Source organism: Hippichthys cyanospilos, chromosome 12 (assembly GCF_059441005.1).
Source record: "Hippichthys cyanospilos isolate Australia breed blue-spotted pipefish chromosome 12, RoL_Hcya_1.0, whole genome shotgun sequence".
Taxonomy (NCBI): Eukaryota; Metazoa; Chordata; class Actinopteri; order Syngnathiformes; family Syngnathidae; genus Hippichthys; species Hippichthys cyanospilos.
In genome coordinates, this window is record NC_142380.1 from 1,552,935 (window position 1) to 1,568,826 (window position 15,892).

Below are 15,892 nucleotides of genomic sequence, written 5' to 3' on the forward strand. Positions count from 1 at the left end.
GTGGTGGGCACAAGAGAATGATTCTCGGCGCGGCTTCGCTTTGGTTGTAACCTGCAGACCGCTTGCCTTTGTCACATACTCGGTCTTTTTTTTTTTTTTTTGGGGCGGGGGTTGCAATGATGCTTTTCAAACAGGGTTGTAATAAGGGCAGTATGGTGGATGAGTGGTTGGTTAATAAAACCTTACATCAGAAGTTGTGAACGTGAATAGTTGTCGAGATGTACTCTTCTGTGATTGGCTGGCGACCAGCCAGTTAACTTAACCAACATGTGTTACAGGAATTGAAAAGTTGCTTTTTCTGAGAAAAAAATAAACATGTGTATTGTTTCTTTTAAGAACAAAAACATTTCCAAACCTAGGCGATTATATTTGACGTCAATGCAGCACATATCCCAAGAGTCCTTTTTGACTGACGTCATGCCTACGTTCAGTTGGCAAAAGCCAATTAAAAATACAAATGTATTCTGTCCGCACTGTACATTGGATGACTATGTGCTAACCTGGTAAAAAGAAAGAAGCGATGTTGTATTACAATCCTAATTTGAGGCCAATTCACCACCAACGTAGGAGTTACGTAATCGCTGCGCGTCGTTCGAAACGACCTTCGCTTTGACTCGCAATACCAGACTTCGCCGAGTGACGGCGCTTTAACTCGGTGTAAAGCATTACAAAAAGTTAGCAGACGTTAGCTGAGCCCGAGTCCTCTTCACTCGGCTTCACCTGAGGACGGAGGTCAGCCGGTCGGACTGTTTTTGCTTCCCTGCCTGCCTCGCCCGGAGGCGGAGAACAAGACCAACCGTGCACCGGTAATCATTTTGAACGCTCGTTTTGTCACGTCCACACCGACAAACATGTTTTCTGAGGGGCGACTACGAGACTGATTAGCTGGCTAATCGATAGCGACTTAGCATGCGGGTAACGACAGCGCTATTTTGGTTGAATTGAATATAAACACGCGAAAAATAGTTGCAATATGCTACATCAAGCATATTTAAGTTGACATTTTCGAATAGCTTGGGGGGGGCTTTATTTGTGGCACCTAATTCTGAATATAGGAACTAACGTGGACATATTTGATACATTTCTAAGCTTGATAAAGGGATTTTCATTTGTGTTCCTTTTAAAATGGTGGAGAAAAATATTTTAAATTAAATGTTTTTATTCCCTCCAGATTTTGACATTTTCCCTCAAGCTACACATTTACACATTTACTTTTGTTTTTTTTGGGGGGAGGGGGTAAACTTAACCAATTCACGATCCCAGTTGGTGTGTGTGTATATTATATATATATATATATATATATATATATATATATATATATATGTATATATATGGACCGTCCTTTAAAGAATATTTTTTCAAGGTGTACGCGCAGTAATGTCCTTTATGTAATAAGGTGTGCTATGTCCTGATGTGCAGTTCCGGCGGCAAGTCGAGGAGCAGCGGCGTGAGTCATGGCTAGGGCGGTGCAATGACGCACTACTCGCAGCTGTCTGCCAAGGCCGCTGCCCTGCGCGCCATCCACCTGCCGCTGGCCGCATATGGCTCCGTGGCACAGTTGCAGGTACACGCGGATGCAGATTGCTTTCTTTCTTTTCCACGGCTCGTCGGTGCCGTGATGTCACCGCACACTCTGGATGTGGGTTAGCAAAGGTTGCTTGGGTTCAGGGCAGGATTAGACTTACTATTTGGTCAGTCTATTAATGGCTGCCTTATATAACTAAGCTAAATTGTGACGATACAGTTTTGAAAAGTTGGAGCAATAAGCATTTGATTGGAAGGACTACTTTGCTGTTTCATTCCACAGTTTATGGATGTGCATCAACTCCACAGGCGCAATTGTTTGTACACAAGCCGTTTTACTTGTATGCCTGCCCCTTAACTAGATACAGTAGAGGGTGAGTGCTGGGTCCTAACATGAGCGTGTGTCATCAGGTGAGCGCGGGTACCAAGAAGCTGGTTGCCGCCGCAGCTTTTGGCGCCGTCTCGCTGCTTCTCCTGGCTCGCCACTTCCAGAGGAGGCGAGGCCGCAAGAAGGCCACGTCGCTGCAATGGGATCAAGCCAGCTGCCGCTTCTTCTTAACAGGGCCAGAGAAGGGTGAGGAAGTATATAGAGCAGTTATAATAGTTTTGGATACAATACAGCTTTATTTACATAGATAAGATTTATTCGTCCTTTGTAGGAAGTTTGTGTGTAGTCGGTACTGTGTATGAGTAAATAATTTTATTGGTAATGCCATGACAGGAATTAATTTTTCTGGCATACGAGCCAAGAATATACAGTTTCAGCTCTCTGTTTTAGGGCTTTTTTTTTTTTTTCTTACTACTACTACTACTTACTATAGAAAATTGTTCAGGATGTACGTCATTGAAAAACGTTTGACTACAAAAACGTATGCCTCACTCTCCTGTTGCAGACAAGAGCAGTCATGAGAAGACAAGTGCGCCCCTCAACCTCAAGTCGGGTCCCTCGCTCGCACCTGTCCTCGTCCCTGTAGGATCCCCTAGGGAGCGTTCTGAGAGTCTAGCGTCCAGCGTGGACACGAGCAGCAGCGGCACCTGCGCCGTGGAGTCCAGCTGCTGGGACCGACTCGGCGACGCAGACATCTGTGGTGTGGTCACCACCCCTGAGAACCTCTACCTCATGGGTAAATGCCTTTGGATGTAATCAGACAGCAGTTTATGGTGATGGGTGACTTCTGAAGTGTCTCCTGGCAGGCATGGATTTGTTTGAAGAGGCGCTACGGCGGTGGGAAGAGGCGTTGACGTTCAGGAGCAAGCAGGCGGATGACGACCTGATGTGCGTCAAGACGGGAGCTGCTAATGCTGTCGCTGAGGAGAACATGGAAGTGCGTGCTTCTGCGTCTACATTTGTCTTCACGCTATTGCACTGGCCCTCATTCCCCCTTTTTTTTTCCTTGGCTGCAGGATGTTATCAGTGCAGAGTTTGTCCACAGGCTGAAGACGCTGCTGCGGAGGGCCTACCACCTGCAGAGCGAGTTCGAGGGCGTGCTGGGGAGCCCGTCGGAGCCTTCGACCAACACCGGCAGCCACGGTCGCTCGCGTCATCCACATACGCCACCGAACGTCTGATCGTGTGGACGGGCGTGTGACATTTCCTCTTTTGTCTGTTAGATGTTTTGTCTCAAGAGGAGCTAGAGGACAGCTGCCTGAGAGACAGCATCAGCATCGCCTCCACCGACTCGTTTGTGTCCGCAGTCGAGGTGGGAAAATAAACGCACCTTCTTAAATGTGTCATGCAGGGAGACGCCCGCTCAGTCATGTTATTTTGAGTGAGAGCCTGTATGCCACGTGAAAAATTTAGCATCCAGCATTTTTCGGCCTTTCACAAGCTCATTTCTAGTGACAGATCGGGCCTTTACTGAAACCCGCAATATTGCAGAAAGTGCTTTCACACTGGAATCAGACAATGAGATGCATCATGTCGCATCAGCAACAACGGCTCTTAACACAGAAATGCATGATGGGCGTGGGGCATTCAGTGTCACTCTCCTCGTTGTGAAATTCCTTGCTTGTCAAGTTCCAAGCCTCTTCCTGTTTCTGCTAGTTGTCAGACCACAAGGAGCTGAGGAGCGTCTACATGCTAACTCATCATCCCTTCTACGAGGAGGCCTTGCAGATGGCCGAGGAGGGCAAGATCTCCTGCAGGGTGCTACGGTAAGCGAAATGGGGAAAAAGGTTGTTGGCTTGGATGCTGAAACCAGTTTGGCTCCACATTGGTCAGGACAGAGATGTTGGAGTGCCTTGGCGACATGGATTTCCTCGCCAAGTTGCACTGTGTGCGACAGGCATGTCAGGTAGGTGCCGCCGATGCTCCCAATCAGCATGGTTGAAGAACATTGTCGCTTCTCCATGAACGCAAAGATTCAAGTTTTTTTTTTTGCCCGCAGCTCATCCTGCGTGAAAGAACCACCCGGTTGTTTCTGGCTGACACCGGAAAGAAGATTTTGTCATCTATCATCGTCAAAGCACAGAAGGTACAATGGAAGTATTCTTGTGCAAATGAAGTAGCAAGCTGAGCAGATATGAGGGAGTCTAACATTAGAAACTGAGAAATCCAAGTTGGAATCGTTATGGGCCCCCCCCCCCCCCCCAAAAAAAAAAAAAAGTCAGTACCTGTGTTCTAAAGACTACTAGCGTGCTTTCCTTGAGCAACTCGCCATGGTTCACTTGGCTCACTGTGGATTTCAGAGTCCAAAGAGGTTCGAGGAAGTGTTTGAGGAGATGATGTGCTTTCTGGAGCAAGCGGAGCACTGGGAGAATACAGCGGTGGAGTTGGCCACACGTGGCGTTAAGCATCTCAACTTCTACGACATCGTGCTGGACTTCATCTTGATGGACTCCTTCGAAGACCTGGAGAACCCGCCTGTCTCCATCCAGAACGTTGTCAACAACCGCTGGCTCAACAGCTCCTTCAAGGAGACGGTGCGCCGAGCAAAATTAACGATTTGCTGACGTTCTGCAGGTCTGACTTCCTTTACGTTGTTTTTAGGCTGTGGCGTCAAGCTGCTGGTCGGTGCTTAAGCAGAAGAGGCAGCACATGAAGGTTTGTGCATTGTTTTAGTCTTTTAGTGTCGTGTTTTCCTTTATTTTGGAGCAGTGGCTCTCAAGCTCAGATGCCCATTAGCCGTAACCTGGAAAGACTTTTCACCTGGGACCAAGCCCTGTCGCAAACACTGTAAAATTTATGAATGTTGGACCATAAATGAGAAGGGATCCCTGAACTTATCACATTTGGCAGCTAGAAGATCCATGCGCTAGTAGAAACTCATCTTTTGATGTTCATAGCCCGAACGCTGGAATATGCTGCCGTTAACATGCAACATGAGTTGAGCTTCTCACCAAGCCGCGTTTGTTGTCTTTTGTTTCCAAAACAGGTTCCAGACGGCTTCATTGCCCGCTTCTATACACTGTGCGAGCAGATCAGTCCCGTCCTAGCATGGGGGTTCCTGGGGCCCAAGAGCTCACTCCACGACTTCTGCTGCTTCTTCAAGGTAAGGCTCAACATTGATGACCCACAGTCATTTATTGAAAAGACGAGCGACTGTTTGGCCGCAAGTAGGTGTCATGTGTGACCAGACTTTGTACTCATGCTGTCATTAGTTTTTCCTTCCCCTTCATCCCGAGTGGCCTAACTTCCCACTTGATGACTTGATACATTTTGCTCATTCAGGATCAGGTGGTACACTTCCTCAAGGACGTATTTGACCTGGACAAGGTTCGCTACTCGTCCGTGGACAGCCTGGCCGAGGACATGTTGCACCTGTTGTACCGCCGCTCGGAATTGCTGCTGGCCTACCTGGAAGCAGAAGCCTTGCGCCCAAACGGCTGCAACGCCGCCATGCTTAACCTCCTGCCGGCCGCTCTCATGGAGGTCAGCATGCAGTGAGTGCTTTTAAGAGGGTATTGCGTTTCCCATCGCGGTATGTTTGAGGCGCCGTGTGATTAGTGGCGCAGCTTCTGTGTTCTGCCCATTCTCTAAGCGATGACCAGAGAGATAACTATTAATACACTTGAGGGAGCCTGGATCAATTTGAGGACTTGATGACCCAACCCCCATCTTGAACAGGCAGTCTTGTTTCAAGATGGCAGCTGTCCTGCACATTGCTCGAGGTCTCTCCCACAGTCCAGGCTCTATTGCTTTATAAATATATATGGCCATGACACTGCCGCATTATGCAAAAAAAAGAGTATTTATCAAATCGCGGAACGTTCAAATGGGACACTATTCCGAGACATTGACCTTTAAGGTTCTTTAGGACTTTCTCTCATAGGTAATAGTGTGCATCATTTAACTGTGCAAGCAATACGGCAACACCAACATTAGTTCATTCAATGCCAGCCACTTTCTTTACCCTAACCTTTGGGGGAAAAAAATAAATGAATTATACTAGAGATTGAATATCTGGACTCTGAAATCACTATGCCATCTTAAGTCATACTTTCATAAGTTTAAAACTGCGTTAGGCAATTAAAAGGTAAGAAAAAAAAATACATAAATACTCACCATTTGAAGACACTTGACAATGTTAGTAGTGCAGTACATTTAAAATTTGTGCAATTGAGATTTCATAGTCTTGAAAAGCCATTTCCTGCTCTACAGCTGCCATCACCGGTATCTGTCTGGTAGCATCAAGGGGGAAAAGCCTTTCACGTTTTGGTAGAAATCCAAACTGGACCACAACCACTTTTGTTTAACCTAAGAGCCTTTTACAGTTATCCGTTAAAGGTCTCACACTGGATACCAACTGAGCTGCTATTTCCCTGATTAAATTAATTTCATCGCTCCTTAAAATGGAGTTCATGTTGGGAGAAATGCTTTATGAAAATGCACGTGTTGAGTATAATATTTATTTTGATACATATGACGTAAAGGATATTTTTGGTGTAAGTAGTGGCCAGAATTCGTTGTATTCCACTTGAGATGTTTGTTGTATTGTATATGCAGTAAATAGCTTTCACGGGCATTCTGATGTACGGATATTTCAAAAGGCTCACAAAATGTCAGCCAAGTGTTCGTTTTGGGCTCATCTTCACAGTTGCACAAATGTGTTGTCATGTTTTCCATGTTAAATAAACTGTCCTGCTCAATATCAAACGTCACCAATGATTTGTAGATAAATGTTTCGGCATGTGGCCTCATAGCTCTTTGCACTTCAACATTACGACCAAACGTCTCACGAGCCAGTTAGTCATCTGATTTGTTTGTGACACCTTTATTATTAATAATGAACATTACAGTGGAAGTGAGCATATAATACAACACATTTTCCTCGAGAATCTTTCCTCCTGGCTAAATGACCCCCCCTCCCCCTCCTGCCCCCCTATTAAGGCAGAGCCTAAGTGGGACATTTCAATGACACAACACAACATGTTCAAAGTTCAGTTCCTGTCCTCATCCAACTTTCTAAAGCATTCATTACAACAACCATGACGACTTAATGCAAATGACAACCATCAGACGACTTTCAAAATCACTAGGACAGCATTTCAAAAGTCAACGAGCGGAAAATATGCCTAACTTGCACTTTTTGCAGTCACACAATTGACATGACTTTTTCATTGGTCTGTTTTACCTTAAGCACTGGAGCTCTTGCCCGGCCTACGCTCGGCAGAAACTACCACAGGCTCTGATTCTAGCGCCTAAGCTTGCAGCGTCCTCCAACACTGTGAGCGAGAAGTGAAGGCGTTTCAATGAGTACGTCAGCACTGCGCTTTTGACAGAATACACACCACCAGAGAACACAAGTCAACATCACGATTTTTTTTCTCAGAAAATGTCCCTCAACTTCTGCAGTATCTTTACATGACATGCACGGAGGGAGGGGAAAAAAAATAAACACAAAAAGGCCTGGGTCATATTGTGCATAAACGCAAAATTTCCTTTCCGATATTTTCTAGTACCAGTTTGTACTTTTAAGTCAACAATGTGGTACAAGTCTTACGAGTCACTTTTCAGTTGAGCATGAATTCATTGACAGGGTGAGCATTTATATTTTTGCATGGATGGAAAATTGATCAAATCAGCAGACGGTGAAACCTCCAAAGCGGAACTAATTGTTGCTGCTTTACTGTGGAATTGTTCTCTAAGCAAATCTACAAGCAGCACATTGACTGGACAGTTTTAATCCCCTCCTTCAGAATGATGTTCTTTGTGTTAGTGTACTGTATGTATGGTCAAAAACGTTACCTGGCTCAGTTGATTATGACATTTGCACTGGGGGGGGGCAACTTTTCTATGTTATTTCTTAAATCCTTGGGCATGGTGCCTCAAATTGAATTCTGAGTTAAAGGCATAATACAAAAACATAAAGCAATTGAAGACATGGAATCAACCGGCATCATCATGTAAGCTGAATGTTAACAAGCAGCAGAAACTTTCACATCACCGTTTCATTTGTCATAAAGCTTTCGTGAGGGCAAGAGCACAATTGTGGCATTCATACTCACTGGCCATTCATTTTAAAAAATTTGACACCACCACATCCATGCGTGTGCATCTAAGAAAACATTGAAATTGTTCCTCTTTGGAGGTTCCACCGTTTCACTATTGGTTCCTTAGGCTTTGCTTACCTGGGTTACTGCAGCAGAACCTAAGGTGCAAGGTCTGGGGGGGTTGGGGGGGAACACTGCAAAGATCAGATATATATTGCACTATAGCGATAGATATATTTGCAGTCAATGAGATTTCTCCTGGCTGATCTGGTCACTTCAAATCAAATTCCTATTTTAAAAGAACATTGCTCATTCAATCAATTTATAATCAATATTGACGCGACAAGTTCTCAACTCAGTATGACATGCTCAAAAATAACATTGGCAACGAGAGCGGGGCAAGTAGGTAAGCATGCTACGCTGTACAGTACATCTTAATCATTGGCCGGTTTGTAAAATGAGACAAGGGCGAGGGGCGGGCATTTGGAGAATAGTCGGCAACAACAACCGAGCGCGAGGAACCGACATTCAGATCAGCGGAACTAAGATGGTGTCCAACGCAAGAGCTACAAGTGAATTCAACAGTTCAAGAGTCTGAGCCTGACTTCTTAACAGTGCATACTTACCCAAAGACAAAAGGGAGGGGAAATGACAAAAAAATATCAACCATACTTTGCATCATTAAGCTCAGTATTCGGTTTGGGTACTTACAGGACAGGAGGGCTCAACTTGGACGAGGACTGCGTTAGCCGCCCCCTGCCTGAGCCAACAGAGCTCATTGCTCATAATGCATAAGACACTAATACAGCAGTGGCACAGCAAAAAAAAATGCTTCTTTGCATTTGTTTTATCATTTATAAAATAAAAAAAAAAAGTGTACATGTTAATAGTACATGGGCAGGACAAAAAAAATGCATCAGAATTTACCTGACTGTCCTGGAAGAAAAGTAAGGGAACACTAACAATAATAATAATTAAAAAAAAAGGCAACATTTTTCTTTGCAGTCACTTTCCAAGAGGGTTTAAAAAAATACGTGCTTACCAATTTTCTACACTGGCCTGTGGAGGAGGAAGTGTCTACACGTCAAGGCAAAACAATGGCATGTGCATACCAGTTCGACAACTTTTAACAACAAACAACGAGTCGTCTGGCTCAAGTCATCAAGAGAGAAAGCATGGCAGCAAACAGCGAATGTCAATCAACAAGCGTCTTATAGACAGTTGGAGAGAAACAGGAGAGCATCGCTTTGTGTCAACCCACAGGTGGCCCGCTAATTGCTAACGCAACGTCCCACCCTCTTCTTGTCACTTACCAACACAGGAGGTTTCAGTTTGTTTTATTGCAAAAACACAACAGGCAATAAGCATTGTTTATCCTTTTAAAAAGTGAGATGATTTACACAATAATGTCTACAGTTCAAACATGACTTCTAACCACATTTCATGTAGATACAGGGCTGGAATGACCACATGAGTTGACTCACTAAAAACAAAACATTTACAAGAAGAAGAAAAAATGTATAACTGGAGGAGCGAGGACGTGCTCGCCAGGTACTCTGCCATCTAATTTGTGAAACACTTTCAAACCAAGGAAATTTTAAGATCTTCCCCGAGGCGTCTGCATCCAAACATTTAACAAAGGATTTTGTGTTCGACAATGAAGCATTTACGTTATGTCCACTTCGCATTACTGGCCCTGTGCAGGAGAAATACATAGAAGATACAGTGCATGTTAACAGCAGGAAAAAAAACAGCAGCCATCCTGTGTAGGGAGCAAGGTTTATGAGGTTAAAGCGCTGCCGCCGCCGCCGCTCACGCCGGTGCCCTGTAAATCCTGCAGGGGCGAAGGGGGTTAGGAAGCCGTATTGGACTACGTGCATTCAAAAGGAGCTGGGGGCGGGTGTGTGGGGGTGCATACCTGAGGGGCTTGTGGCGCCGCTCCCATGTTCTGCGGGTTGCCCGTGCCGTAGTAAGCCGCCTGCTGCCGGTAGTACTCGGCCCAGGCGGCGCTGTAGTCCGGCTGCCCGCCGGGTTGGGTGGTGGGGGCCGCGGCGGCCGCGGGTGCCGCCGCCTGAGGGGCCGCTTGACCTGAAAAGGGCGTATGGGACAGGTCAGGAGACTTGATGACAAAATACAGCAGAACACTATGATTCACAAACATGAGCATAATACAGACAGGCTTACTGATACAATACCTACAAATTTACAGATGTTTATAGTAACTTCACATTGACATTCATTTCCATAAATATTACAAATTCAATATGGAATCGACCTATATATATATATATATATATATATATATATATATATATATTATATATATATTATATATATATATATAATTTCATTTATAAAAATGCTTAACTGATTTAGGCATTTTCTACAGTATGAGTACAGGTAGTCTAATTTGATAAATACATTTTTGTTTGAAGAAAAATTACTGCTATAAAAATATTTTCCACTTGCTGCCAAAAGAAAATGAAGACTGACCCATTTTCTGGGTTTGTCATGTGACATTCAATGGCCGATTTGTGATCGTTATCTGAGCACCAAGTACATAAACGGCATTTTCAGTCGAGGAAAAAAAAAGTGACAAAACTCGTTTGCCCTGGGTGTCAATTTCAACCCGATCTGAGCCATTGATCTAGAAACATCCAAAAAAAAGCATTAAAAGGTACAATGTGCAAGATTTTTCATTACAGGCAGCAGGTGCTGCTGATTTACCATTGTCCGTAGCTAAAAATGACATGGCAGCCTCCGGGAGAGTGCCACCCCCCAGGTAGTATATTTAAAACATATCGTTTGTCATTACGAACACATTTGCAAGTTTTTGAAATGTTAATTACGAGCCTAGGTGTGTTGTATTTGTGAGAAGGGGAACGAACCCACCGCCCATGTCTGTGAGTGGGGGGTCAGAAACCTTTTGCCTTTTGTCTTGGGAGGCTGCGAGAGCAACATCTCTACTGCAGAGTGCTGCCTGAGGCGCACAGCCACCCAACTTTCAGCTGTACGGTTAACAACTCACCTTGTTTCTTATAATACTCCTCCCAGGCTTTCGTGTAGTCCTGAGGTTGTTGATTCTGTTGACCTGCAGACAACACATGGGCGTTTGTCAACGTGTGGCGCAGTTGCGCTTTGGCGGCGGAAGCAGCATTCAAGAAACATCCCACACCTTACAATGAGTCCACACACACATTGGATTGCAATGCGACAATCATAGCACGTCCAATAGAACAAATACACCTTGGAAACAAAGGACTACTCTAAACGCTTGAAAAGGTGTTTCAGTCCAAGAGACTGAGTGGTGCAGTCTAAACAGCACAGGCTGCAAGGTCAAACTGAGTGGAGGTGCATTCAAAAATATAAATAATCCGCTACACTCCACTTGTGGGCCTGAAATACTGCCAACGATCCAGACGTAGTGGGGGGGCGTATTGACAGCCTAGTTGCTGTTTAGACTGACGCATGTTAAAATAGGTGTACACTGAGACTACGTTCATATACCCATTTTCTTGTAATAATCCTCCCAGGCCTTGGTGTAATCTGCCTGTCCACTCTGACCTGCAGCCTGTGGGTCACCTGTTAAAAAAAACGGTACTTTTAATTCGTCAATCATTCCGAGCAAGCCTTCCGCCTCCATGGGCCTTTAAACCTAAAGATAGTGGAGGACTACCCTGTCCCTGACATTATTAAGATTAAAAAAACAAAACAAAAGGGTGGGTGGGGGACTTGTCTCCTGTCACTCAAACTAGCTAAAGACCTATGATGTGAACCTAGTTATCTATGCTACGCTTTCAAGCTGATGCCAAAGGGGTGACCATTACCTTGACCGTTGGACTGAGTGGCACCCGGCGTGCTGCTGTTTGGCGTCATGGGCGCCTGAGGTTGCTGGCCGTACTGGGCGTAGTAGGCCGCCCACGCTGCGGCATTAGCATCAGCCGCAGCTTTGTCTGAACCCATAGAGGGAAAAGAAAAGAAACCACTTTTAGACAAATCTGATCATGATAAAGGCTCATGTGAAAGATGTAAAATTCTTACTTGGATCAGGCTGTCCTTGTTGCCAGTGTGGGTAGCCGTTGCCCCACCCCTGAGGCTGGTAAGGTGCTGGGGGACCACTATTCGGACAAATATAAATGGGCTGAACACAACTGTTGCATTTCAAATCTTATGGAAAAACAAGGAGTGAAGTTACTGTGGTCCCGGAGGTCCTTGGTTGTAAGGTCCAGGGTTGTATGGACCCATCGGAGCACCAGGAGGCCCGGGAGGCCCCGGAGGACCATGTGGGCCTGGCCCTCCATGTGGGCCAGGGGGCCCGTGGGGGCCACCCATTGGAGTGACGGGTCCCTACAATGATGAAGACACAAAAAACTTTTAGGGTAGTGGCACTTTATAACAACCCACGCTGCTGCATTTGAATGTAACCAAGTACGAATGGTACGCCATCCCCAAATGAATGAACTAATAAAGTAAAAAGATTCCCATTCCAAAGAAGACAACACTGCCGTATGCAGATAAAGTTTACCCACCCCGATTTTCTCCTCCACCAGCTGCCTGGCATAGTCAATCTGCTGGGGCGAGCCCCTGACAGTGAACATCTTGACGTTGGGGTCAGAGTTGGGAGGAGGATTTCTTTGCAACTCAATTCTGGCCCCCGATTGTTGGCTGATTCCTTTGATAGTCTCCCCACCTGAAGGACGAATCATTTATTAATTGTATTTGATCAGAGCGCAATCAAGGGGGCACAAGGTGATCTTGCCTTTTCCAATAATGAGGCCAGTCTTCATGGTCGGGACGGTGAAGGAGAACTCCTGGAGGCCACCAGGGGGCCCCATATTCCAATTGCCCTGCCCGCGTCCACGGCCTCTGCCGCCACCGTGACCGGGAGGCCCACCGGCCTGGACACTCCTAAGCAGGTCTGTGATGATGTCAGCTGCGTGCTGAGCTTGGTCAGGAGGACCCATGATTTGTGCTATTCTGTCAGGAGCGCTGCCATCATCTACAATGTGAACACCAGGAGATTAGAAAGCGTACTTTGCTTTCAATAATTTCCTTTTCACATGATAAGGCTTAGGTCTCAGAAAAATAGGGTTAGGTGATCCATCAGTCTTGTCAGCGTGGTGCATGTTTTTTAATCATTGACCCCAAAAACCCCCTAAAAAGTCACCAAAAAAGTGACTGTAACTGACCTGGTTTGAACTGGATCCGCACACCAGTGTCGCTCTGGATCTTTTTGATCATCTCGCCGCTTCTGCCAATGACGATTCCAACCGCAAAGCGGGGAACGGGCACCTGAAGGAGGAAACGCACATGGTGAGGCCGGCACCTGAAAAGGTCCATCCCTTTCATCGCTAGCCCAGGCAAACACTTGACTCACATCTAACGTCTCGCCGCCTCCGATTCTGGAGCCGTACTCGCCTCTCTGCTCTCTGAAGCCCTGGTCTCTGATCAGCTCCATCACCATCTCTTTGGCTTGCTGTAGCAAATCCATTTGACGTTAAGTGCTGGAGTAGGGCTGACACTATTGGATATTCTTAGAAATCAATGAGCGGATAACCACTCACCTGAACTTTAAATGGTTCACCCGAAATGCGGAGAGGTTTGTCTGCGCCCGTGTTCTGTGGGCCATCTTGAATCATGACCATCTTGACTCCAGCTCTTTCCTGCAAAGCAATCAGTCAACAAGTTGGCGCGCACTGCATGTGAATTTTAGCTAACCAGACAATCAAAACGCTCACCTGAAGGCTCTTGATGGTTTCGCCTCCCTTGCCAATAACGAGGCCGGCTTTAGAGGCAGGGACCATAATCTCCTGAACCGTCATGCCTGGGCCGTCGTTGTGATGGAACGCCGGGGACGGTCGTCCCTTCTCCACGATCTCTGTGAGCAACCTCTTCGCCGCCCTGTCAAAAATGAGACAAACAGGTCATCCGCCATTCCTGTAGTAATAAAAACAAAACACGATTCTCGCAAAGTAAAAGCACTCACTGGATGGATTCAGGGGCACCGGTCAATGTCACTGACCTATCGGGCATCCCTCCACTGTCTACAAAATAGAAGCTCATTTAAACACAGCAAGCAAAAATATGAAAAGTTCTTCTAATCGACAATAAACTTACCTGGCGCAATCTGTATTTTGCATCCCGATTCCTGCTGCAGACGCGAAATTTGTTCACCGCCTCGTCCGATTACTAGATGAAAAGGACAAAGTGTCAGTGAAGTTCACTGCACAAACAAATATCTGCAAGTAAGTGAACTTACTGAATCCAACCATTCCATCTGGAACCTTGAATTCCTCTGATATTGATCTGTCGGTTGGGGGGAGAGAGACAATAATTAGCACAACTCGATTCTTGGAGATAATTTTATTTTGTGCAGCTGAAACCAAACAGCTTTTAATCAATCATTCTACCAATTACCACATCAATTAATTCTCTCCAACTGAGATCGAGCCTATTCATTTGTGTCTACTATTGTGCCCAGTTTCTCAGTCAGTTATTGCATCACACGCAAACACATGAAATATCATTGGCAGGGCCAAGGTATCCACTACTGAGCACACTAAGACATGTTCGGGCAGCTCCAATGAGTCAAAAGATATAGACTGAAAAACAAATGTCCACTACAGTGGACGCATATAAGAAGGGCTGGGAATCAGGAGGCTAAAAAAAATTATACATTTTTTCTTTCTCTCTGACAATTAAGCTCACCTTGGGGGGCCCCCCATTCCTCCCATAGCAGAAAACGCTAAGAAAGAAAGAAATGCTGATGAGATACAAGTACGAGACAATCGGAGACCTTGCATGAGCAGATGACTCACCATCATTGGTCGCAACTTTCTTCGTCTCGGGTTGTTCTGTGACCAAGTGTTAATAAAAGAAATTGGATTAAGTTATTTGATTTGCGCTGAGATGTTGAAAATATGTAAAAACATGGCTTTAGGTTACATTTGGCACACCATATGGCATGCCTTTGTCTTATAAACAAAAACAAAACATTATATTGCAAAGAATCTCGATTAGAATGCGGTGTTAGTGATAGCGAACATGCCTTTCCAGAATAAAACGTGCATTGGGATGAGAGTAACTAGAGTTAAAAAGGCTTTTGCTTGGTTAATTAAGTTCAAAACCTAGAAACATAAATCAGACAAGCAATGAATCAGTAAACTGGCACTGAATAGATTTGAGTCACTGACCGATATTCAGGTTAGGCATTGGAAAATACCCACCAGCGTCCTCCAGGGGCCTTTTCTGGCCTCCGTAGCCAAAATCACTCGTCGGGGGGGCCGCTACGCCATCGCTGCCAATTTTCGCTGCAATCTGCAACACACAAGTGGGCCGTTAAAAAAAAAAAAAAAGGGCTTCGTGGTTATACGTATTCCTTTAAGTAGCACTTGAGTGTGTGCAAACACACGCGGGCCTTGCGCCTCCGGAAGTCTGGCCCAACAAAGGAAGGCTTCTTACGCCATTTTAGCACCTTCTCACTTTTCTGCGCGCAAATTTAAACTAATCTATGCTGTGCGATGTCCATTTGAGTGACCGCGTCTTGCCAACACGTTTTGTCGCGTGGCAGCTAGTCCACGTTTTCGGTAACCGTCGTTGAGGCGTCATGCTAGCTAGCTAGCATAAGTCATCTCGCGTTAGCATAGCTCGAGGAGAGGCCAGGAGGAGAAGAGGGAAAATGCCGAAACCTGACATTCCCGAGCCGAAAATAACTTTAAGCGACTTGAAAGAACGACGTGACCTTCCTCACCTGTCGTGCGCGTTGGAGAGCGTCTTTAAAAGCGTCGTTCATTCCGCCGCCGCTGGACGGTGGAGCCACGCTGCTGTAGTCCGTCATAGCTGAGGCAAGATGTCTCTTCTCCTTCTCGACGCGACAAGATGGCGGCTTACAATACGCGGGACGATGACGAAACAGATCCAAAGGAAACCGTCTCCT

At 45.6% G+C, this 15,892-nt stretch overlaps 2 protein-coding genes across 4 annotated transcripts; one reads left to right on the forward strand and one right to left on the reverse strand.

Annotated features, from left to right (window-relative positions):
- Positions 1 to 518: 518 nt before the first annotated feature.
- Positions 519 to 6,624, forward strand: miga1 (mitoguardin 1). Its single transcript, XM_088429175.1, has 14 exons — positions 519 to 806; positions 1,420 to 1,564; positions 1,936 to 2,098; positions 2,418 to 2,648; positions 2,719 to 2,849; positions 2,929 to 3,055; positions 3,136 to 3,224; positions 3,569 to 3,678; positions 3,746 to 3,818; positions 3,912 to 3,998; positions 4,213 to 4,446; positions 4,514 to 4,567; positions 4,899 to 5,015; positions 5,195 to 6,624. The coding sequence occupies exons 2-14, from the start codon at positions 1,472 to 1,474 to the stop codon at positions 5,408 to 5,410; spliced, it is 1,725 nt and encodes a 574-aa protein (XP_088285301.1). The 5' UTR covers positions 519 to 806; positions 1,420 to 1,471; the 3' UTR covers positions 5,411 to 6,624.
- Positions 6,625 to 9,276: 2,652 nt separating this feature from the next.
- Positions 9,277 to 15,868, reverse strand: fubp1 (far upstream element (FUSE) binding protein 1). Of its 3 annotated transcripts, none has more exons than XM_088429173.1 (20): positions 15,707 to 15,868; positions 15,183 to 15,273; positions 14,775 to 14,810; positions 14,665 to 14,701; positions 14,216 to 14,262; positions 14,074 to 14,145; positions 13,943 to 14,000; positions 13,695 to 13,857; positions 13,521 to 13,619; positions 13,334 to 13,432; positions 13,146 to 13,248; positions 12,716 to 12,955; positions 12,486 to 12,646; positions 12,152 to 12,303; positions 11,996 to 12,074; positions 11,784 to 11,913; positions 11,464 to 11,538; positions 10,985 to 11,047; positions 9,875 to 10,044; positions 9,277 to 9,790 (listed from the first exon to the last, which is right to left on the reverse strand). In XM_088429173.1, exons 1-20 carry the CDS (start codon positions 15,791 to 15,793, stop codon positions 9,737 to 9,739), a joined length of 2,016 nt encoding a protein of 671 aa, XP_088285299.1. In that variant the 5' UTR covers positions 15,794 to 15,868; the 3' UTR covers positions 9,277 to 9,736. The 3 variants fall into 3 exon arrangements, with proteins under 3 accessions (XP_088285299.1, XP_088285300.1, XP_088285298.1); XM_088429174.1 differs by having other exon boundaries at positions 11,784 to 11,909; positions 11,998 to 12,074; positions 15,150 to 15,273; XM_088429172.1 differs by having other exon boundaries at positions 15,150 to 15,273.
- Between the last annotated feature and the right edge of the window lie 24 nt (positions 15,869 to 15,892).

Coding starts and splice junctions, on each gene's coding strand:
- miga1 (XM_088429175.1), top strand. CDS start 1,472: ATGACGCACTACTCGCAGCTGTCTGCCAAGGCCGCTGCCCTGCGCGCC. Junction 2,649..2,718: donor TGAGAACCTCTACCTCATGG/GTAAATGCCTTT, acceptor GTCTCCTGGCAG/GCATGGATTTGTTTGAAGAG. Junction 2,850..2,928: donor TCGCTGAGGAGAACATGGAA/GTGCGTGCTTCT, acceptor CCTTGGCTGCAG/GATGTTATCAGTGCAGAGTT.
- fubp1 (XM_088429172.1), bottom strand. CDS start 15,793: ATGACGGACTACAGCAGCGTGGCTCCACCGTCCAGCGGCGGCGGAATG. Junction 12,647..12,715: donor TGGCCTCATTATTGGAAAAG/GCAAGATCACCT, acceptor TTCGTCCTTCAG/GTGGGGAGACTATCAAAGGA. Junction 12,075..12,151: donor CAAGGACCTCCGGGACCACA/GTAACTTCACTC, acceptor TTGTCCGAATAG/TGGTCCCCCAGCACCTTACC.